Here is a 23,679-nt window from a genome sequence, read left to right as displayed (position 1 = left end):
GCTCATGATAGATCCCTCCAGTGTTCCCCCAAAACATGGAATCCCATGAGAACCAAAGTGAAAGGGAAATAAAAGTGTTCTGGGAGAGCTGGTGAAAGCAGGTTGGTGGGGGGATGGACTGAGCTCTATCTGTGGGCTAATTTTGTTTAGCTTTGTTAGCCTAGCCTATGCTCTGGATGTGAGGTAATGTGGGATGAGGGATGAAGAGGAAGAAGAGTGAGTGACATGCTAGGATGAAAGAATTTGAGAAACCTATTCCCCTGGCTAAGACTGGGGGGAAATCACAATTCAAAGGAATGCCTATTTCTCAACATAAAACACATTAGCATTTTTTCTGTATGATGGGAAAGAGATCTGGGTCTCCAAGACGCATACAAACTGTGAATATCCCCTAACTGTTTGTTAGTTTGTTTGTTTATTTGAGAGAGAGAGAGAGAGAGAGAGCAAGTGAGTGTAAGTGGGGGAGGGGCGGAGAGAGAGGGAGAGAGAATCCCAAGCAGGTTTCATGCTCAGTGCCCGATGTGGGACTTGATCTCATGACTCCGAGATCATGACCTGAGCCGAAATCAAGAGTTAGAAGCTCAACTGACTGAGCCACCCAAACACCCCCCATCAACTGTTTAGATTAGCAAGACTGCTCTGTAGTTAAGCAAATGAAGGAACTTGTGTTTTGTTAGTAGCAGAGGTGAGTGGACTCCAGCTCTCAACTTGGATGATTCTGCCTCTGGGAGTGTGTTTCTCAGGTCAACCAGACAATCATTTTGGGTGGGGAAGGAAGGTGATGGCTGGTCTGGGTCACCTTGGCTTTGGTAGAGCCACTTATTTTTACTGCTGGGATCTAATACATCTTAAGAAACAGTGTGGGGGAGAGGTTGGAGCCCAGGCTTGGAAATCGTGAGGGTTGGTTCTATTCATGGCTCTGATAGTAACACCTCTCCATGTTTTAGTTTATTCATTAACAAAATGAGGTAGTAATAGTCTCTTTGTCATAGGCATCTCCTGGGGGTAAATGAGGGAATGCCTGTATGACGGTTGACAGTGTTCTTTACATGTTTATGGTAGGCTGGCAGTACATTTACTATTGCTGTGACCGGTGTTTATGATTTGTTCAGAGCTCTCCACCCTGTTTTTTGGACCTATTTTGGATATTTTGTGGACCTCCCCAGCTCTCCCCTATGGACTTGTATATTGGGAAATATTCTCTGGAAATGTGTACTGTCAGTTTCTTGTGGTTAGAATTGACATTGCTTTGATGTGATTGTATTTATGTGTATTTTTTCAGAATATATGCCAACTTTGGAAATGACATTTTTTGGACTTTGCCAGAAACTGCGGGTACCTTAAGTAGCCACCTATGCTGATATCTGACTGTATCTGATTCTGCAGCAATCTTTCCTACTGTTGAGACTGGCCATTCTTTTCTAGACAGGAATTACCGAGTAGAAAGGGCCTAATAGAAGATTTTCTTAACCCATGTCAGTATCTTCAAGATATTTTGCTAAGGCCATCTAAAAAAAAATTTCTAGCAGAAAGCAAGTGTAGCTGGGAATTTACATAGAGTGTACATTTTCTACAAGGCCAATAGCCCATCTTGGCTCTTGGATAGAAGGTGGTAGGAGAGGGGAAATTCAGGTCTCATTCAAGCCCTTATTTCTCCTTCTTTCTCTCTTCATCTTGGCTTCTTGTTTGTGGTCAGTTTCCTGCTGGGTTTATTAGTTATCTATTGCTATATAACTATTATCCCCAAATTTAGCAACTTAAAACAACAAACATTTATTTTTTCTGTGGATGAGGAATTTGGGAATACCTAGCTTGGTGGTTCTGGCTCAGAATTTTTCATGAGGTTTCAATCAAGATGTTGGTAGGGGCTGCAGTCATCTGACAGCTTGACTGGAACTGTGGGATCCACTTCCAAGATGGCACACTCTCATGGCTGTTGGCAGGACTTGGTTCCTCACCACATGGACCCTTCCATAGGCTTCTTAGTATCTTCATGGCAGTAGGCTTCCCCCTGAGTGGAGTGGGTGATCCGAGAGAGAAAAAGGCAAAAATGTCAATGTCTTTTATGACCAAACCCATAGAAGTCATACACTGATATTTAGGCCATGTTCTACTTGTTAGAAATGAGTCACTAAGCCCAGTCCACACCGAAAGGGGGGAGGAATTAGGCTTCATCTTTTGAGTGGGGGGGGTTTCCAAGGATTTGTGGACATATTTTCTACCTTCCCCAGAGCCTCAACAGCCTCAGAGCTCACCCTTACCAACATGGTGATATTCCTTCTTGAAGCAGTTTCTTTTTTAGCTCTCCAGGGTCCTGAGCTCCTATCTCCCCTGCTGCAGCCATGCTCTCATTGCATACCTGGACAAATGAGTCCCATTATGTTGGCTTTTCCAGTTCACCCTCATCACCACCGTCAAAGGTTATCTCCCTATGCCAAGCTTTCACAGAGCATAGCTAATCTAATAGATATGTTCATTTTCAAATGCTGTGAACATGTACTGACTAGTTTCTTTTTTTAGACATCATCCTCAATATTGGTAGGAATACAAAGAGAGTTTGACTCCATGGAAATTATGATATAGAAGGGGAGGTAAGACATACAAAATAAATGTACAGGAAGTAGAAGGTGATACATACAATAAGGAGCTACAGATAAAGTGCTAATATTTCCTGGAGTAAGTGAAGTATGATAATTAAAATGTTGGGCTCTCAAGTAAGAGAGCTGGATTTCAGATGTGGCAGTGGTTATTGCCCAGCCTCTGGAGAAACATTGCCTCTGAATCTTTGGGCAAGTGATTTAAGCTCCTTATGCTTATTTCCAATAATGATCTCTACTTCATGCGCTCACAGTGAGGATTTAATGAATTAATACATACAAAGTGCTAAGAATAGAGCCTGGCACATAGTAAGTGCTCAATAAATATTAGGCATGTTTAGTAATTTTGGACAGATATTTTAATCTTTCACAAGCTGCATTGTCTTCATCTTTAAACAGGTAGAATAAAAGCATCTTCCTCCTAGGGTGGTTATGAGAATTACATGAGATAGTGTAGGTAAAATTCTTAATACTACATCTGACACATTATAAGAACTCAGTAAACATTGCCATCATCATTTGTCAAACTCAGGAAGTCAAAGTATGCTTCCAAAAGAATGGGCCATTTGAGTTAGACCTGAAGGATGGGAGGATTAAGAGGTGAATTCTGTCTGTTGAAATACTTGCCAAGACTACCATTCTTGTGGCATTTGTATGTGTAGGCTTTATACAAGATGCTCCGTGTAGATGATCTCATTATTCCCCCCTGTAGGCCCTATGACAATGTTTATCTCACAGACAGGGAAAGTGACACCCAGGGAGTGGATATGACTTGACTAAAGTCAACCAGCTAGGAAGTAGCAGAGCTGGGATTTGAAGAAGGGCTGATCTGGTTAAGGAGTCCGTCATCCCTCTTCTAGGCTACATGGCCTATAGTCCCATCAGGTCTTCAGATACTTTTTAACCTCCTCCCCGAGAGTAAACTTGGCCCCAGAAAGGCCAGATAAGTGGCTCATTGACAGCTGGTGCCTACAGTGGCAGCAGGTGGGAGGGGTGTGTGCTCTGTGACTAAGATCCAGCACTGGGCCCCCACCCTGTCCAACATTTTCTGGTCAATAGAAACATTTCCTGCTGATGCCAACAGCAAGGAGGCTCCTGTGTAAAGGAAAGGTCACTTTTTTGAGACCTGTTGGCTCTCAGAGGGACAGGGTTCAGGGCTCCTGATTCAATGGGGCTCTTCAGCTCTGAAGCCATAACTGTTTATTTTCCTTAGATGAACCTTATTGCTTTTTCCATGTAATGCAATCAATCCAACTGTGAAACCAGGAAACACGGACTGTATGGCAACTCATTCAGCCTCTTCACTCAGAAATGTGATGCCGTGTTGGTGTCTCAGCTACATCTGCTCCCTGAACCATCAACCTGTTCCACATCAATAGGAGTCATCTACAAACAGTTATGGTTACCTCGGGATGGCTCCTGTCTTGTGACCTCTCAGGGTCCTGTCTTCCACAATGTAGGATTCCTTGAGAGGGAAGGCTTGGTGGAGCCCAAGCTTCAAATCTTGGCTGACTTTAACTTGCTGTGTGACCTGGGGAAGCCCATTAGTCTCTCTGAGCTTTAGTTTATTCAGATAGGAGGAAGCTGGAGCAGATGAACTCCAAGGCCCTTTTCAGTATAAAAGCCGATGTGATCCTGAGACCCTCCGCATGCTTATAGCTTGTCCTGGATGCATTGGATTGGCTGATGCTCATGCAAGTGCCTAGCCTTCCTGTCTCTTTTATCCAGGCTTATGTTATTTCGGGGAGTAAGGTCTGTCTTTGAACAGCACCAAAGTGTTGGGTTAGCACATGGTAGAGCACTGGTCTGTGGTCAGAATACTTGGGAAAGTTACTAAACTCAACCTTAAGTTTAGTTTCCTCAACTTCTTCGCCTGTAAAATGGGAATGATCCAGATTTTGACCTCTTGAGGTTGTTGAGAAACAAACATAATGTATGTGATCTCCTATATAATCCATAAAACAATGCTCCAATGTAAGGGTTTGATTCTGTTACTGTCTGTTTTCTAAATGGCTGCTCACCCGAAGGTGATTCCAGACCTGTGTTTTACCAATAGTACTGTAGAAAGATACACATGCCAACCTTTGTCTTTAAAAAAAAAAAAAAAGATTTTAATTGCAGGGCAGAAGCTCAGAAGGTTGAGATTATATCATTCTAGATAGATGGCTGAATTTGGATTTGTAATTTGTAGGTCCTGGTTCCTGCCTGCCTGATTAGCAGAGAAATGATGTGCCCTTTCAGGCTGACACTGAAATTCAAATGCCTACAAATCACTCTGGACAAGTTAACATCACTAATTCAACTTCCTGGTAATAAAAAAAATAAAGCCAGACCTGTCTAAATTTTTTTTCTTTCTACAGATTATACCAGAAAATTATGAGAAATTTTTACTTTTTGGAGCATTTTTTGAAGCTACCATGATTGACCGGAAGATTGGAGATAAACCCATTAGCTTTGAAGTTTCTATCGGTAAGTGCAAACAAGCACAGTGCTTGGCACATGGCACTGGCTTTATGCTTGTTTCTTGAATGAATGAGTTAGTGTCTTACATAGAAATGATAGCATTCTGGCAGAGGTTTGTACCTCAGAAAGAAATGAATAATTCTTTGTTCACCCTAGTGTCAACATGTAAGGGATAGATTTATTTTCATACTTAAAAAAAGGATTAAGAGTATAGTTTGGATTCAGAAGGACTTGGATTACTAATCCTAGTTCTATTACTCCTAGGCTCACTTAATTTCTCTGGGTCTCAGTTTCTTCATCTATGAAATGGGAATAGCGATAACTCTTCATAAAGCTATTGCAAGAGTGTAATGAGTTAATGCTTGTGAAGTCCTGTGCATATTGTAGGTGCAGTTATTATAACTCCCAACGATCTTCCTGGGCTGATGTACAGCTGGGAAAATCTTTCCAAGGAAGAGCATTCCATTAGAGAAGGTCTTGATTCCCATCAGGAGGGTGCCCTTCCAAGGAGCAGAAGGAAGTGGAGATGGAATCCAGTTAATTTGTGACTTAAGTAGTTTTTACAAAAGAGAACATGAGATGGATGTAGATGATGACTCACCATCACTGTCAATCTTATTTCTTTGGTCTGACCATCACACTTCCCACCTTCATACTGAGATCTTATTTCTCTGTCTTGGGAGGATATGACCTTGGATCCTTTATGCCGAGTAGCCTGATTCTGCTTGTTGACACCTGACCTCTCTCCCCTTGCTGCTGTCTCTATAGGTAATTTTGGGAATCTGCTTGATGGAGGGTCCCATCATGGGAGTAAGAAGTCAGCTGAATCAGCTGAAGAAGACAGCCTCCCACTCCTGCATGAAGGAGAAGGGGATGCAGCCCACAATGTTGCCATCCCTATGGTCTCCACCACTCACCCAGAGAAGCCACTCGTGACAGAAGGAAACAGGTAGGAGACACAGTAAGGGAGAACAGCCAGGGTTCTGACAATAGGAGTCTGACCTGTTTCTGGGACTGTTTGATTCAGTTCTTCCCTAAAACCAGAAACATCATTTTTAAATCTTAGTCATGGGAGCAAGGCACGAACAGGGGCAACATGGTCATTGCCACTCTACTGAATCTTTAGTGAAATGTTGACAACTCTCCAAATGTCACATCCAGGTAATTCATCTAAGGGCAGGACAATGATGACGGCTCTTGTTACCATATTTATAACTTCGAAGCATAACAAGGTGGGAAGGTGAGAATTTAACATTTCAGTCCAAACCCTATTAATAGTTACTACATTCATCTGAGTTCTGGCTATTACGTAAATGGGATTATTGGATACATCATTTCTTATCTTGTTTTTGCCGCAGTCAGACTAAAGAACTCAAAAACAAAAACAAAAACTGTCAGCCACCAGAAAAGACCATTTCAGAAAACATCTGGGGTACCTCCATGCATACTCACTGATCTTAAACCCACATAACCTTTCAACATGCAAAGAGAAGTAAAATTCTAGAATTCTGTTGTAAGAAAGTGGTGTCGAGCATCAACCACATGATTTACAAGAAGGGAAAGCCATATCCAGCAAGAGTCTTCTGAGTTCTGAGGCTTGTGTCCTGAGAAAAGCTTTATCCTCTCTCTCATTGGGTTCTCATAAGAGAACATAGTTTTCCCCCTTTGTATGTGAGGAGATTGGAACCACATTGCTGGTGCTCTTCACTTTCTCTGCTCTTCCCAATCTAGACACTCTCTCTGGGCACAGACCCATGGCTTACTGAGCACTGTCAGGATAACAAGGACTCCCAAAAGCATTTCCCCAGACAGCCCTCTTCCCTGAGCAGCAAATCCAAACACCCCCACTTGGGTGTCCCAAAGTTGTAGCAGATTCATTGTCTCCATACACAACATTGTTCCTCTTCCTATCTTTCCCATCTCATGGACTAGTCCTACCATTCCCTGTGTCCTCTGAACCACAAATCAAAAAGTTGTCAGCTGCCCTCTGTTCCCTTCCTTCCCACATCCAGTCAGCAATGAAGTCTGGTCAATTCTGGTTCTCAAGAATTTCTCATATAGATGGTCATTTCTTTAATTCTGGCCATTGGCATCTTTGTCCTGGATTATTCTAGAAACTTCCTACCTGGCTCGGATCTTCAAGAAATTCACCAAACTATCTATCAGACCCAGTTACTCTGACATCATTCATTGGCTGTTTTTGGCTTTCAGGATTATTTTCAGAAGCCACACCTTGTTATTTCCATCCCTATCTACTTCTCTACCATCATCTCTAGTCTGCAAACTCTGCCATTCCTCCAGCCACGCAGTGTCTCTGGTGGTTCTTCAAATGTGTCCTGCTATTTGCTGCTTCTGGGCCTTTGAGTATGCTCTGCCCTCTGCCAGGCAACAAGCCCCCTTGTCACAACTGCTGGTTCCCATTACCCTTCAAGGCTAAACCCACATTCCCTTCCCTAAATCCCAAGTCTGATGTCTCCACCAAGCACCAATCATACTTCATTAAGATGTTTTTACTTGTTTGCCTCCCTATGAGACTGTGAGCACTCTGAGGGCACAGACCATGTCCTATTCACCTGTGTATCTGCTCCTCTCTAAGCCTGGAATGTAGTAGATCCTCATAAATGTTTTTGAATGAGTTAAGGAGTTACCATAACTGAGTTGGGCACAGGGTACTAAGGGGGCAGAGAGAAGAGGCGGATAATTTACTTTCCCTGGGGAGGAGGTGAGGAGTTGATAAAGGTCACAGAAAAGGCAACATCTTAAAGAATGGGAAGGGCCTTAAGCAGTGGAAAGAGAGTGTTTGGGACAAAGTATGAAGGAGTGAGTGAAAATAATCTTAGCTGTTTATCTGCTCATTTTTTAGTGTTTCCTATACTTTCTAAATCCTGTCCCTCCCATGGACCACCTACCTTGGCATGTTTTTTTGGCTCCCTGGCAGCCATAGTTGGTTGTCCAACCTCCTTTCCACATACCCAACAAGGAACCCAAACTTCCCAGTCCTTTGATGGCTTCTCTGTCTATTCTCAAAACTGAGTTGATCAATAAGTGGATCCTATGCCTGGATCTGCAACTCAGGGAGACTTTTCTGAGACTACTCAGAGGTACTGTGCATCCTTTCGCGGGGACCAGGCAGTAAAAACCTCTCCACTTGTTGGACTAGCCCCACTGTTGACAATGGGTGAGAATGTCAGGAGGTCTAGTGTGGGAACAGTTTGGGAGGAAATGAGAAGTCTCAAAGCACCCTTGGATGGATCTCATATTAGTGCTGGCCAACTGGCTCAAGGAGACCCAAATGAATCATGCTATGTTTCTTGGACTTTCTGTCTCTCAGAAATATTCCTCAGTCACTATATTGAGGCTCTGTCCACATAGTGGAAAACTGGGGTGGCAGCAGCTGAATTGGAAGATCCTGTGTCTATAACAGACACACACGTGCATGCACACGCACACAGGCACAGGCACGTAGTCACTTGATTTGTGTGTTACCTTCATTAAAATACCTCCTCGCGTTTCTTCTGGGCTTTCCTGTTTTACAAAGCACATGCATTTACATACGATTTCTGTATTGGGCTGGAGTTCAGGAATGAGATCAGAGCACAGGACATCCCATGGCAGTTCATCATTTCATTCTCAGGACTCTAGGGCTACCCTTACCCAAAGTCACCAGGCTGGTCTTGTGTCAGGGCAGCCATTCCAACTGCAGGCTTCTCTTCCCACTGGCAGTATGGTGCCCTCGTGGTGTCCTCCCATCTGCCATGCTCCATCTGTACTGAGTTTGCCTGAGACCCACAGCATCGCAGTCCCAGACCCAGTAAGACTAGGAGGACTCTGGGAATCCAAGAGACAAAGGCCCTGAACATCATTAGCCCAAAATAATCTGAACCATAGAAACCTTGGAACAAAGGACAATATTGGGTGAGAATGTATCTTATAGGATTCTTGGTGCAATAATTTTAAAAGAAGTGAAAGAACAGTTTGATTTCTAACTTTTTTATTTATTTATTTTTTGTTCTTCTGTTATAATAACAATCTCAGGCTCTGCCAAGAATTTATTTGGCTTCTCTTCTAAATTGATGCCTGCTGATTTATTTTCTGCAGAACAGACGATAGGCCACCTTTGCTAATTTTATGGTATCCAGAAGAAATTTGGTTTGTAGATCTAAAAAGAACAACCATCCATTCTTTCAGGATGAAGTTCTCTTCAGTTTTTTGGAATGGAAACAAAGCTTTCTCTCCCTCGGTGTCTCCTCTCTCAGCCTTTATAGGTGTGTGACTCCAAACACTGCCCATGTTTATAGGGCCACGTCTCACCCTGCCCATTCCAAGAACTTTGCCTTGGCCTTCCTTCCACATCTGTCTTCTCATAGTCCCAGCTGTTAGTGGGAAAATTACAGGGGGTTTGGGGAAAACTTAGTCAAGGATATAGCTGTCATTAGACAGGAACTTCAACTTTTTGCCACAATTCTCCCACCTTACCTGCCTCACCCCATCCCTTTCTTTCCTGGGGACCAAAACTGACAAGTTAGTTCCTTCTTTTGTGTCTTCAGTCTCACCCTGTTAACTGCCTTTTTCTCATCAGCATTTAAACATATCCAACCATCATCCTCAAAAATTTCCTTTGGCTCCACATCTCCCCTTCTAGCTATGTTGCACCCTCTTGTCCCTTCTTAACCAAGCAGGTTACCTGCATTATCAACACCAATGCCTGGCGGCAATAAATATTGGATGCATGGATAGATGGATGGATGGACAGATGGATGGATGGATGGATAGATGCATAGATGGACAGATGAATGAACGGATGGATGGATGGATGGATGGATGGATGCATGCATGCATGCATGGATGGATGGGTGGATGGACGAGTGGATGGATGCATGGATGCCTAGATGGATGGATGGATGCATGGATGGCGACATGGTTGCTGCAGTTTAGATTGAGGCACATGCTTCATCCTCATTAATAATATATTACGCTCTTACAGCTCTCTAGCAATTTCATTCACATCTGTTATCTTGGTTGATTTTCACATAGTGCATAGCTTATAGACATTAAAGGGAACATGTTAGTTTTTCTCCCTTTCCTCTCTCAACTGGAAAGGGAAGTTCCTCCTTGCAGAAGGCTTGCTGGTAAACCCCGCCCCCTGGTGCTCAGCTCTAGGCTTTGCCCTGGGTCTGATGGCTGTAGCTGTTAGTACCTCTCCATTGTCTCCACATATCTCTTCATTGTTTATTGTTCATGGGTCCCCGATCAGAATAGAGTTAATTGTTTGATTGTTTTGTCACCACCCCTCCCCACCCCACTCAGAATGTATAAAACATGAATATGTGGCTGGAATTGCCTGAATAATACCGATTGCCAACTAACATCCAGACCTAACTTGTTTTCACAGGAATTACAACTATTTGCCTTTTGAGGCCAAGAAGCCCTGTGTCTATTTCATCAGTTCTTGGGAAGACCAGACATTTAGGCTGCACTGGTCCAACATGCTGGAGAAAATGGCAGACCTGCTGGTAGGTGACACTCACAGGTGATGGATTTGAACATTGGGCAGCTGGAGGCAAAAGGAATCTTTTTATTCATCCAGGAGAGGGTCTTGACCTCAATTTAAATACAAATAAATTGCAGCCGCTGCTTTGGAGGGCACATAGTTCCTACCATGGGGACCCAGGGGAATGAGAATACATTTTGACTTTAAATAGAACTACCTGGATTAGAATCCTCGCTCTGCTTCTTAATGTTACAGGACCTAGGGATAGGCTGTTTTCCTAATCTCCAAAGGGCAGGAGATTGACAACTTTCTCACAAAATTGATAGATCCTGGCTTCAACGCATATAAAATTCTAAGTCCTTAACATGGTAGAGAATCACCTACAAGATGAAGTCCTGCCACCTCTCCAGTCCTGCCTCTCACATGCTTTCTCCTTTGTTCCAAGCACACTGGACTTCTGGTTTTTTGAAGAAACAAACCTTCTTTAATGCCTCATAGCCACCTCTGTGCTGTTCCTTCATCCTGAGCTACTTCTCCCTCCACGCTTCTCCTGTGTCACGCATCAACTTCCACAGCTCAGTTTCAACTACTTCTCAGAGAAGCCTTCTGGCTTCTCCCCATTATCCTCTCTCGTAATACCCTGTGCTTTACCTTCAGAGCTTTCTGCATTTTACAATTGATTTGTGTGCTTATTTATTCAATAACCATTTCCCACTGTTCTGTGGCATCTGGCGTAAGACCTGGCCCCTGAAAGGGGCCAAGAGTTATTTGAGGGATTGAACATGTGGAAGTACTTATGACCGTGCCAATATGCAGGGACTGCTGGCTTGCTCCACCCAACCCCGGGGAGGAAGGCAGCCCTGGGATCTCTGCTTCTTTGGGCTCCTGAGCCTGCCCTTTGATGTCTATGCCTGCTCTTTTTTTTTTTTTAAGATTTTCTTTATTTATTTGACAGAGAGAAAGACAGTGAGAGAGGGAACACAAGCAGGGGGAGTGGGAGAGGGAGAAGCAGGCTTTCCGCTGAGCAGAGAGCCCGATGCGGGGCTTGATCCCAGGACCCTGGGATCATGACCTGAGCCAAATGCAAATGCTTAACAACTGAGCCACCCAGGCGCCCCTGTGCCTGCTCTTATATTTCTCTTCGCGCCCTCTACTTTCTATCCCACCATGCCTCACCAGGTGACCCTCTCATTCCATGAAAACCTATGTTAGGGAAAGAACAAATTTCTCTCTCCTCGTTTGCTTTATCATTCTGTCTCTAGTTGTGTGAAACAAAGTTTCCCCTCTGGCCTTGGGGATTCCAGGCATCATGGAGGTAGAGTCTGAAGGTGGTAGAGGATGCTTGGTCTGATGTCACAGTATGTGGAAGCCGTAGACTCGCTTTGTAAGGCTGGTGTTGCTTCTCCTTCAGGCCAAAGAGATAGTTTATTTCTAAAAGGCTTGACAAACAAGAATGTTTCCCTAGAGGCCATAGCTGCCTTTACCATTCATCTCTAATTCCTTTCTCAGTGCCAGGATCCCTGCCATGCTTGGCATATCACAGCTAACATGATTGAATATTTACTAAGCACTAAGCTGTGTTTGAAGAAGTCCACACCTCCCTATGGTGCTATAGGTGGGCACTTTTATTACCTGATTTTACAGGAAACTGGGCATAAGGGGGTTAGTTCACTTATAAGGATAGAGGCTGGATTTGAACAGAGGTAGTTTGACCCTACGCCTAAATTTTTAACCACTCCACAATTTGCCTGTTCTTACAGTGAAGGGGAAAGAGGGAAACATATGTCTCCAGACATCAAACTTTGATGTGTAGTAGAGAATGTAGTTTTTGTAAGTTCCAGCAAAGCAGTGATAACATGTATATTTTGAGTGCTGTATCCCTCCAAGCCACTGAATGGAATACTAGAATTTAGACCTAAAAAGAAAAGTATGATTATTAAATATACAAACATATAGCCATTGTCATATGCAACCTATCCTCCCCCCATATAACACCTCACCCCCTGCCCAAACCCCTATAATCAGAAGAATTGATAACCCTTGAAATTTAGGATTATTCAGTATTATTGTATTCCCATATAACAAAATGACTTTAACATTGCTTTTGAAGTTTTAAAAAATTATATCTTATTTACTCTACTTTGTTAGGTATTTCTTGACGTTAGGTTTCCCCACAGCGTAGACTCTAAATAAATGGTTCCCCATTCGGAAATGATTTGGGATAGAAATGATGAGTTTGAACAATGTAGGAGAAGATTTGTATTTAGACTGAGTCCAGTTAAGAAAAACGAGGTTCAAAGTTAGAATGCAGTAGCATTTCCCAGATCAGACACAAGAAAATGGAGGAAATCTTCCTTCATTTCTAAAACACAAAATCAGCAAAATATGATATCTGAGATACTAGTGTCTCCACTACAGTGTCTCCTTCCCCTCATCCCTCCACCTCTGTGGTTTGTTTCCAGGAAGAAAGTATAGAAGAAGTGAGAGAATTGATCAAGATTTCAGAGAAAGCATCAGAAGATAAAATAAAGACGGTGCTCAGTGACTTCATCAGTCAAAGCAGGTACTGGGAGAGACAGCCGGTATATGGGTTACTGAGCTATACGGAATCAGCTTTTAATTACCTTAGAAAATAGTTCATTTTCCATGAATTCAGATGGGCATTTTATAGTGTTCTCTCCATCTTTATTTTGTTCAGTAATTGAGCTGGCACTTCTGGGCTCGCTGTTGCTTCCTGACACTTAACTAAAGCATAAAGCAAAGGGGAAAAAAAGAAAGAGAAGAAAGGAAAGACTCACTGCAGAGACTTTTAAATGAAACAAGAAAAATGCTAGTAACATTAAGCCCAGCACACTTCTTTGCATTTGGTAGCTACTCAACAACTATTTGACAATTAGACGGATAAGTTATATCAAATACCATTTAATGGAATTTTTTATATAACACAATAAGCACCAACTAAGGACTCTGATTCCAGGTAGCAAAAAATATAATAGAAGATTTAAAAATAGAGTGTACTAGTTGCTTATTATGGAGTAACAAATGACTTCCCAATTTAGTGGCTTAACACAGTATTGATGATCTCAGTTTATGTGGGTCAGGAGTCCAGGTGTGGTTTAGTCAGGTCCTTTGCCAAGAGCCTCTCAGAGACTACGGTCAAGGCATTGACTGAGGCTGCAGTTACCTTGAGGCTCCCAGTCGGCAGGATTCACTGCCAAGACCACTCACGTGGTTATTTGTGGAACTCAGTTCTTCACGGGCTGTTGGATTGAGGACTTTCGGTTCCCTGCTGGCTCTTGGTTGGAAGTCAGCCTCAATTCTTTACCATGTGGGCTACCTCTCACGACATGGCAGCTGACTTCATCAGAATGAGCAAGCTAGAAGAGTCAGAGAGAACATGCCACCAAGGTGGAAGTCATGGTCTTTTATAATCTAATCTTGGAAGTGATATCCCATCACTCTTTTTTTTTTTTTCCATTATGTTATGTTAGTCACCATACAGTACACCATTAGTTTTTGATGTAGTGTTCCATGATTCAGTGTTTGCATCACTCTTGACATACTCTACTATGAGCAAGTCACTAGGTCTACTGCACATTCAAAGGGAGGGAATTACCCAATGGCAATAAGAGCAGGAGAAGGAGGTCACTGGGGGCCATTGTAGGGGCTGCCTATCACATAAGGAAGTAACCTGGACTAACGCTTGAAATTAATTAGTTCAAGACTTGAACAAAAATGAGAATTTGTCATAAAGGAAGCAATGATGAAGGGGCAGAGATTTATTTGATGTAAGGCAAAAATTAGATAGGGGTAGCTAAGTAGCTAAATTCTGGTGTTCTGCTTTGTAAGTTCTCTTTCCTAATCTCTCAATTACCCCACATTTTTGCTTTAAAAAAGGGAAGCAAACAAATAAATATATATATTTATTTCTATCTATCTTTCTTTCTCATTTCTCATTATAGAAGCAGTATGTGTCGGTGCCACTCTTGCTGCGAGCTAAGTGCCACCTGCAATTCTCTTTAAGCATCTTTGGAAAGCTTCATGATCTCATATATTTAGAAACTGTTTGTGGGCAAATTATAGCTCAGTAATTTTCTATATTAGGGGGTTACTTGGAGTGATAATCATTCCCCTTTCTCTTCAAGTTACAAGCAACTGAACACATATTTATGAGGATCAGATGGAGCTCAAATTGTTAGTTTTATATTTGGTAATCTTGGATTTGAGAAAGCACCTGAGGTCAAGGTGGGCTTCCTGTTTCCCCCACACACACCCGTTTGTGGTTAAGCAGCTGGACTTCCGGGTCTCCCCCGCCCCCCTGGAGAAGAGACAGGCCACTTGCCACGTGAAGGTGAGGAGGCCATCCACAGGCCACAGCAGGCTGGGTCTGAAAGATGAAGAATGAACAGAAACAGGTGCCATGGTAATTTACTCTGATTCTGATGAGGAAATTAATGGTTTCCCCTGCTGTGAGAAAGGGAGAGAGAACTCAGAAGTCAGAAGTGTCCATCATGTCTCCTTGAGCTGGTCTGTCCTGGGAGTGGAATGGAATTTCTTGTGGCTCTCAGAGAGGTAGACATGTAGCAACAAGATGCCTTCCTCAAAACAGAATCCTTTTTAAAAATTAAGAGAACATTTAACTTGACTAGCAGGTCCACAGAGAATTTCTGGTGAGGTTTCTAATTGCGCTGACATAGGACCCCTCCCTGAGAGGTGTGGCATCTTAGACTTCCCCTTTTGTTTCCTTGTTTCCTTTTGTTTCTCCTTGATTTTCTAAATCATAGTATTACTGCTCATCTTACCAAAAAAAGTATAGAAATGTATAAAGAAAAAGTGTTCTCAATTCTCTCTCCAATCCCACTCTCCAGAGACAAGTGTGATTTGTCCTCCTAGATTTTTTTCCTGTGCGTTTCCAAACGCACACGTTCCTAAAAATACTATATTTTTTCACAAATGATGCACACTTTGTTTAGCACATTGTTTTTTTCACTCTACAACCTATTGCTGGCATATTTCTATAGTAGTATTACAATAGTCCTCAATATTTAACTGTGTGATATATATCATATATTTCACTGGTCCCTGATATATTAGTTGTTTCTACTTATTTTCCTACTATAAACAATGTTATGATAAGCATTACTGTGTGAACATCTTGCACAATTTTTTAGTTGTTTTTGAAGAACAGAATTCTAGTTTAATTTTTGGATCAAATTATACGGACATTTAAATTTTGACAAGTGCTATCAAATTGTCTCTTAAACATTATAACAATTATTGGAGAAGAGTGACTACTTCCCCCACCATCCTGGAATATTATCCAATTTTTAATAAGTGAAAATGGTATTGATTTTAATTTGCATTTGTTATCGCTAATGAGGACAATATCTTATTTCCCCAAGTTTTAAAGCCATTTTATTTCTTCTTCAATTGCATTTATAACCTCTATCATTTTATTGAGCACATTTTTAACATCATCCCTCAAAATGTTACTGCTCAGTCTTTTGTATAGTTTTTAACATGTGAGGACATATCCCAGTATTGAGTCTAAAATATTTTTTACATACAACTTTTCAGGAAACTCTTGGTATGTGTTAAATGTGTAAGATGATGGAAAACGGCATTATTTTGTGTTTGTTATGACCTTGGATAGCAATCATAATGGATATATACATGAAAGAAAGTAGGAAAACAAGCATCTATTCCCCCAAACTAATGTGGGGTCTGGGCATCATTTCCAATCCTCATTTTGTCTCTTAGAAAAGTTAGCACACCACTGCTTAATTCTAAATGAGAAATCTTGGGTCTGTGGCTTCATCAACTTTCCCATTGTATTGCAGAAAGTATTTTTGCAAATCTCTGGAATTACGTAAATGGATTTTCACTAAGTAGGTTTCAAAATTGTTATTCTTCTCTTATAGTGTCTTTATCTCTGAAGCAGAGAAGAAACCCAAGATGCTGAACCAAACCACCTTAGATAAGAAACGACTTACGCTCTATTGGCAGGAGCTGGTATGTGAAAACCTATACTTTGAACAGAATTAAAACATGTGCTTTAAAAATAAACCTCACAGATGAGGCATAGGTCGTAGACCAGTGAGGATAAGGTTCTAAAGGTTATACATTTGCATGATGTAGAAGCATGAGTGAGAAGTGCGTAAGTTGGAAGGGAACTAGCATTTATTGACCGTTTATAAGAATGATTTAGAAGCCCACCAGTCCTACATCCTATTCTGATGGATTTCTCCCTTGCCTATTTTCTTGACATCTGTATTTTGTCAAAGGCTCTTTGACTTGACCTTTTGTCTCACAAATGGAAGAAACCCCTCCCACCCCCCCCCAAAAAAACCTGTTCTTCCCCTCTTCGGTTTCCTTCCATTAAGAATCGTGTGAAGAGTTGTAAGCCTTCTTGACAACGGGGCAGGAGCGCTATGTCCGTAATGCTGCATGCCTCACAGATCCTCAGTCCCTGTCGCATGAGTGATGGCTGAGAAATGCCAGACCAAGTCAGACCCTGGATTATCTCACCTTGAAACTTCAGTTCCAGCAGTGGTACCAAGGGGTGTTTTGAACGAGGCCATGATAATCCTGTAAAGAAAAATTACTCAGTGTTTGACTGGTCAGGGACATTTATAAGATGTGAGTGGGTCCCAGAGAGATTAAATGATTTTTTAAAGGTCACAGCTAATTAATCGTAGTCTATACACTAAAACCCAAGTCTCTAAATTGGTTTACGTTTCTTTCCAGAATAATAAACAAAGGTTTGTGTACTCCTCCTCTAGACTCCAAGGGAGGCCAGATTTTCACTATATAGAAGATCTTCCTCCTACCCCATTTCTTCTTTAGCACCTCTGACTGCTCTTCCCTGTCTCTGCAACATCCATCCTCTACACATACTGCCCACAGAGCTCTATTTTCTTCTTATCATCCAATAGTCCTTGGCCTGAATGAGTCCATGAGTTTGATATCTTGTAGTGGCCCACCTCTCCCTCTTCAGGGCAGCATGCACACTGGCAGGCCCTGAACCAGCCTCATGAGTGGCTCAGTGTGGAACTTACAAGCACCTTCAGGATTCTCCAGCAACAGGATAGTACTTGTCCAGATTTCTAGAAAGATCTATACTGACTCTTGTCTTGTTTCAGGAAGCAATGGCCAGGGAGGCCAAGGGGATCATTCAGCAGCAGAAGAAAAAGTTATCTCTTGATGAAATGATCCATGAAGCAGAAAACTTTGTGGAAAAAATCCGCTTCCTTGTCGATGAGGTAATAACTCTAAAGGCAAACTTCCTTTGGGAGATTAGACCAATTGTATTCCTAGTGAGGTTTGAATGTTTGGTGAGGATGCAAGATGGAGACCAGTGCTTTCTTCCAAACCCTGCTGAGCTGAGCAGGCACAATTTAGTTTAGGGGTGAGAACAGAGATTTTTAAATTAAGCCAAAAATGTACAGCTTCATTGATTTTTAAATGAAGCCTGAGTATTCAGCAGAAATAAAAAGCATGTTCCTTAATGGAATCAAGAAAAGTCAAAAGAAGTATGGGACCTTTGATAAGTGTTCAAGTGTAAGAGGGTTTAAACTCATATCCAGCAAAAGTCAAAACAGCATCTCATTTTAAAGTTGAAATCTTTTGTGACTTCTAGAATGATCTAAAAAGCTCTTCCTATTTGCTTTGGTCAGATACCAGGTTTTGTGTGTGAAGATTTCAAGGAGAGGTACAGACCTACTCCTTCTGTCAATCTCAAAAGTTGTATTTCTTGTTGCAAATCTATCATTCCCTGGGGACAAAATAAGCAGTGAGACAGGAAGTTAGGTTAGTAAATGCAGGAATTTTATTAAGCACCCAGAAGGTTTAAACCAAGCATCAGGACTTCAGGTCTGTGACTGACTGACCCTCTGGCTAGGAAAACCTCCTTACTGATACTTCTGTTTCCATATCAAGAGAGAGGGGATGCCCTCTTTGGGAACAAATGACACCAGAGGATTATAGGGTTGGAAAGACAGAACACCGAGCCCAAGAAAGACAAAGCATAGTTTATGACAATGTACCTCCCTTTTGATTTGGTAGCTACTTTGGCTCAGAAATCTGCATTTCAAACACTCACAACATAATGGGCCTCTTGGCAGGGAATTCTGCAATTCCTATCTTGATTAGTTCAATTTTAAAGTAAAATTTTATGTGCAATTTAGTCGAGTTTCTCCTGAAAAACCACCTAAAATGGAGTTAAAATACTTAGCAACCATATTTTAGGTCGAAAGTCCCTTGTAGAATTGTTTTTCCTTCCTTAAGAGCAAACAGAAAGACATTCAAAGACATTCATGGATTTTTGTTTTTGCTTTTTCATTTGAATATTCTGGAATGTTACCTGACTTTTAAGGGGACCAATGATTGAGGATGAATCGTTATTACATGATTACAAAAAAGCAAAAACAAAGGGGAAGATGTTTTATTCCTTAGAAGGAGATAAGTAGACCACCAGAGATGCCAAATCATGGGTCCAACTTGCATATCCTTAAAGCACAAGAGCACAGTTGGGCATATGGGGTTTACATGTACTTGTAAGTCAGGACATAGGTTTTCTCAAAGAAGCTACACTTAACTTGCTTGCTTGCATAGATGTTTAAGTGGCTAGATGGTTTAGGTCACAGAATTTGTTTTACAGAGGGGGACTGTTTCAGGATAGGAGAACTCTGGAAGGGTACCTGTTAAGCACCAACCCACCAAAGCCATTCCCCTCCATTCCCACAGCCACAGCACACCATCCCCGACGTCTTCATCTGGATGCTTAGCAACAACAAGAAAGTGGCATATGCCCGAATTGCCTCCAAAGACCTGCTCTATTCCCCCATCAGGGAGCAGATGGGCAAACACTGTGGGAAGATCAAAACTCATTTCCTCAAAGTAAGTCTGCACTATTTTTGCCTCAAACACAGGAAACCTCTGTTTTTCCCGAGTCTCTCAGCATTTCTAGCGTGTGTCCATATCTCTGACTCTTCCCCAAAACTTTCAAAGATCTGAGGACAGACAGCTGAAACACCTAGCCCCCTCTTGATTCAAACTGTGATTTGGTAGACCATCCTGAGGCTGAATATTTTCCAGTTTTCCAATGACTATGTCAACAGACACATAATAAAGGTGTTTTTTTTTTTAATCTAGGGGGTGTACCTCAAGATTGCTTTAATTTTTATTTCTTTGATTACTAGGAGAAACAAACATTTTTCTATTAGTTTTCTCTCTACCTTTTCTCTTGTGTAATTTGTTCATGGCACTTTTTCATGTGAGTTCATCCATATTTTAAAAATAAATTACAAGAGAAAAGGTTTGTATTTCACAGAACTGGTAGCTTAGGATTCCCTGGTGGCCTTCAATTGTGAAATTTCATCTTGGGTCCATGGACCCTTCATGAGGACAGGTCACCTGATGCCTCCCCTAATGCCTCACGAGTGGATAATCATAGATACAATCTCCAGATGGATGCCGCTGCTGACTCTAAATCAAAATTTGAGCCTTTCTTGGAGACCCTGGGTATTTTACCTCTACTACAAATTTATATGTCAGAAGTAGACTCGAGCAAATCTGGAGAAGGAGTGGTCCAGAAGCTCACCACTCACCAGTACCTGACAAGAAAGTGTAATTTGACTGATTAACTCTTCCCAACTCATTGTCGACTTTCCTGGCAATTGTAGTTCTGATTTCTTGCGGTAACATAATTATGTTCTACTGCCTCAGGGTGGGGGGGCTGAGAAGCCTCATTAACCATGCCATATGAAGAATGGGTGAAGAGATAACAATGCTTAACTGAGAAGGCTTGACAGCATGATAGAGATTTTAAGTGTTTGTAGGGCTAACACATGGATGATGATTGTGTGTGTGTGTGTGTGTGTGTGTGTGTGTGTGTGTGTGTGTGTTTCCAGAGGATAGAACCAGGCTCCATGATAACTATGACAGGGAAATAGCTCCCTATATGGAGGTCCATATTTGTTCTCTGTCCCCTTGATATAAATATGGCAGTGGGCAGCTAGGTTAGATAGCCTCTAAGTGCCACCCAAATATTAGAGTCTACCTTAGATGTGATCGCTAAATGTTGGAGACAGAAGAGGCAGTAGGGGATATTGGTTTAATGCTTGGGCTTTGAAACGAGGTGAATCTGGGTGGGAATTTGTATTGGTTTATCAGCACTGCTATAACAAAGGACCACCAAGTGGCTTAAACAACAGAAATGTATTATCTTATAATTCTGAGATTAAGGTATTGGCAGAACCATTCTCTCTCTGAAGGTGCTAGGGAAGCACCTGTTCTAGCTTCTGGTAGTTCCTTGGCTTGTGGGAGCATAACTCCAAACTCTACACTGTGTTCTCCCTAGGGTGTGTCTCTCTTCACATGAAGTCCTTTTTGTAAGAACCATACTCCAGTTTGACTTCATGTTAACTGTATCTGCCATGACCCTATTTCCAAACAAGGTCATATTCTAAGGTACTGGGGGTTAGGACTTCAATGTATGAATTTTAGGGGAACACAGTTTAACCTATTACAGAAGTCTGGGACTAATATTTACAAGCTGTGTGACCTTGGGCAAGTTACTTAACATCTCTGTGTTTCCTATTCTTCCTCCATCAAATGGAGATGATGCTGAGGGTTAAGTGCGTAACTGCCCATAAAGCAAACAGAGTGGACATCATCCAGAGTAATCACTCAATAAATATTGGTATTCAAACAAATGGGCATCCAACATCTAGAGGCCATTTCTGGAATTGTGTGCCCCTTCATATCCGGTGAAGTATCTGTGGCTCTGTCTCTTGTTTCCTACCATGTGTGTAATGTGATTCTTAAACTGATCCCTGTAAAGCTGTAACTGAAGAGAAAAAAAAGGAAAAAAATTCCCTCTAGCTATTTACCACAAATGTCAGGGTTTCTCTTCAGCTTTCTCCATCCAAGGAATTCTGGGGTCACAAGAAATATTTGTCTTAAAAATAGCAAATCGTTTCAGAAGGCTCTGCACTAAAAATACTAGAAACTCAGTGTAAAGTTCCTCCCTCCTAAATATTTGGATGTATGCTGACTTTATTTAAAATTAGAACAAAGAACAGCTGTAACGTGAAGCCCGAGGACGGACATAACTGAGAATTCAGGACCTCTGCCCCCTGGCCTTGGCTTATGTCTGTCTGTATTTTCCTTTTGCCATCAGGATTACTTTGGGTGATAGCTTTTTAAATTTTGTTGAATTCAATTGCACTGACTTGATGAAACATCTTGATAAGATGATTCAGCAAAACTGTTTTCAGTCCAGTTTTGATTGTTACCCTTGCTTTTCCTTCCCTCTCTCCACCTCTCTTTATGTCCCTTTCTCTTCACTGAAATGGTGAGTCTGAAAAAAGCAGGAGTGGCACCAGGGAGACAAAATGTTCACCCACCTACTACTCGCTCTGGTTTCTTAGCTGAGAATTAAAAGTGCAGGAAGACAGAGCAGGGAATGCAAACCTCCCAAATCTCCAGGCTGGAGTTTCCTCAAAGTTTATGCTGTGGGACAGCTGGGCTTTCAGTGGCCCCGTGAGCTTCCATGTTCAAACCCATCTGGGAGGTTGCAAGTGCCCCCTCCTGCAGGGTCTCAAGGTGCCCATTAGCCAGTAGAGGGCTCCCAGAAGTTCTGCAGTCAGGAAACATCTCCAACCTTTACAAACCACGCTTGCCAACGTTATTCATCTAGAATAGTTATTTACAAATGTTAGGAAACTCCTTTTACTAGGGGCCCGGTTTGGGGAATATTAATCTAGAGGAAATCAAAGTGCCTCATCTGAAGCCACATGGCCAAATAAATAGTAAATTGTAATAGTAAATCATGGTCCCTGGTTCCATGATCTTTCTTGTTTTCTAATTTTAATATACTCATAATGTTAGAGTGAACAGGAAGGAATCGCTGGAACAAAATTTGCTGAGCTCAGCCCAATCCACCCTCCAAAAGAACAGAGCTCTCCTGCTTGGGTCTCATCCCCACCATATCCTTAGTGGCCATAGGGTGGGAAAGGACATTCATGACCAAAAGGAAACTACGTGTGGAAGGAGCTGGATGCACTCAGAGCCCAGCGGGGAGGTGGTGCTCCACCTTCCTTTTCTCTCCGCTCCTGTGAAGTCCCCCACTCAGCTCCCTGTGAGTCCACCCCAGCTGGACTCCAGGGAGCCCCTCCTCTTGAGTCCAGTCACTTCTCTGGACCCCAACTTTCAATGCAGCTTTCCCTAGGATGCAGCACAAAGTGGTGGCTGGGTCCCGCCACAGACTGAAACCTCTACAAGGCAAGCACATCCTCTCTTTCTAGTACCCGCTGACCAAGTTCAGCACAGTATGTGTGAATTACCATCTCTTGTCCACATAATGAGCAGGATTCCTCATCCTTGTCTGTGTCATTCTCTTTCTTCTCTGAAAGCTTTTGGCAAATCCCTTCCTGGCACGGAATAAGCACTCACTCAATGTGAGTCTCTGTTAGCACTGTTAGTTCCTGCCCCTGTGTCTCCGTTCAAGCCTTCCCTCTTCCTGGGATGCCTTCTCCACTGGTCCAACTCCTGAAGCACCCATTTAAAGCCCAGCGAAATATTTGACTCATAAAGAAAAGATGGAAACCCCTGCTACTACTTCTCTGCTCCCTTAGCCTTTTCTCTCTTACCCTTGACTTTGCACTTGAATAAATGAATTAAAGTCAGCCTCCTTGTCTAGATGTGAGCTAATGAAGGGGGTAATGCCCTCCTGACCCCACTGCCTCAGTAAGGCCTAATGGCACTTCAGGCAGGTGCTGAACGAGTGGCTGAAAATCCATTTAAAGGACCCACAGTGCAAGATAGAAAGGTAAACAACCATGCTCAGTTTTGGATTTAGGTGCTCTCCACAGGTGCCTTGGGAACCGTCAGAGCAAGCTGTAGCCTCTCATGTAGGATTTTGTGATTCTCTCTGGAAAAGGAGGGGTGTGGAAGGAAGGGGAAAATATTGACAGGAAATCCGTAGAAACACTAAGAGACACTTAGCCGAGTCAACAAATTCTGGAGAGGTAACTATTCTCAGAATGAAGGTCTTGCCAGCAATCCTGAACACAGCCAAGTCTGGGGTTTGGGATTCCTTAGTTGGGGGGAAGGAGTCCTCTAATC

At 42.2% G+C, this 23,679-nt stretch overlaps 1 protein-coding gene across 1 annotated transcript in view; it reads left to right on the top strand.

Moving 5' to 3' along the window:
• FER1L6 (fer-1 like family member 6) overlaps positions 1 to 23,679 on the top strand; it is a 108,718-nt gene that overhangs the window by 19,463 nt on the left and 65,576 nt on the right. The window contains exons 11-17 of the mRNA XM_036116664.2: positions 4,958 to 5,066; positions 5,829 to 6,009; positions 10,453 to 10,573; positions 13,014 to 13,114; positions 16,473 to 16,563; positions 17,694 to 17,813; positions 19,297 to 19,449. Of these exons, the coding sequence (XP_035972557.1) occupies positions 4,958 to 5,066; positions 5,829 to 6,009; positions 10,453 to 10,573; positions 13,014 to 13,114; positions 16,473 to 16,563; positions 17,694 to 17,813; positions 19,297 to 19,449 (876 nt within the window). The remainder of the gene's footprint in view (positions 1 to 4,957; positions 5,067 to 5,828; positions 6,010 to 10,452; positions 10,574 to 13,013; positions 13,115 to 16,472; positions 16,564 to 17,693; positions 17,814 to 19,296; positions 19,450 to 23,679) is intronic.

This window comes from Halichoerus grypus, chromosome 5 (assembly GCF_964656455.1).
Source record: "Halichoerus grypus chromosome 5, mHalGry1.hap1.1, whole genome shotgun sequence".
Lineage (NCBI taxonomy): Eukaryota > Metazoa > Chordata > Mammalia > Carnivora > Phocidae > Halichoerus > Halichoerus grypus.
Note: the sequence above shows the minus strand (reverse complement) of the source record. Positions and strands in the feature narration are given on the sequence as shown.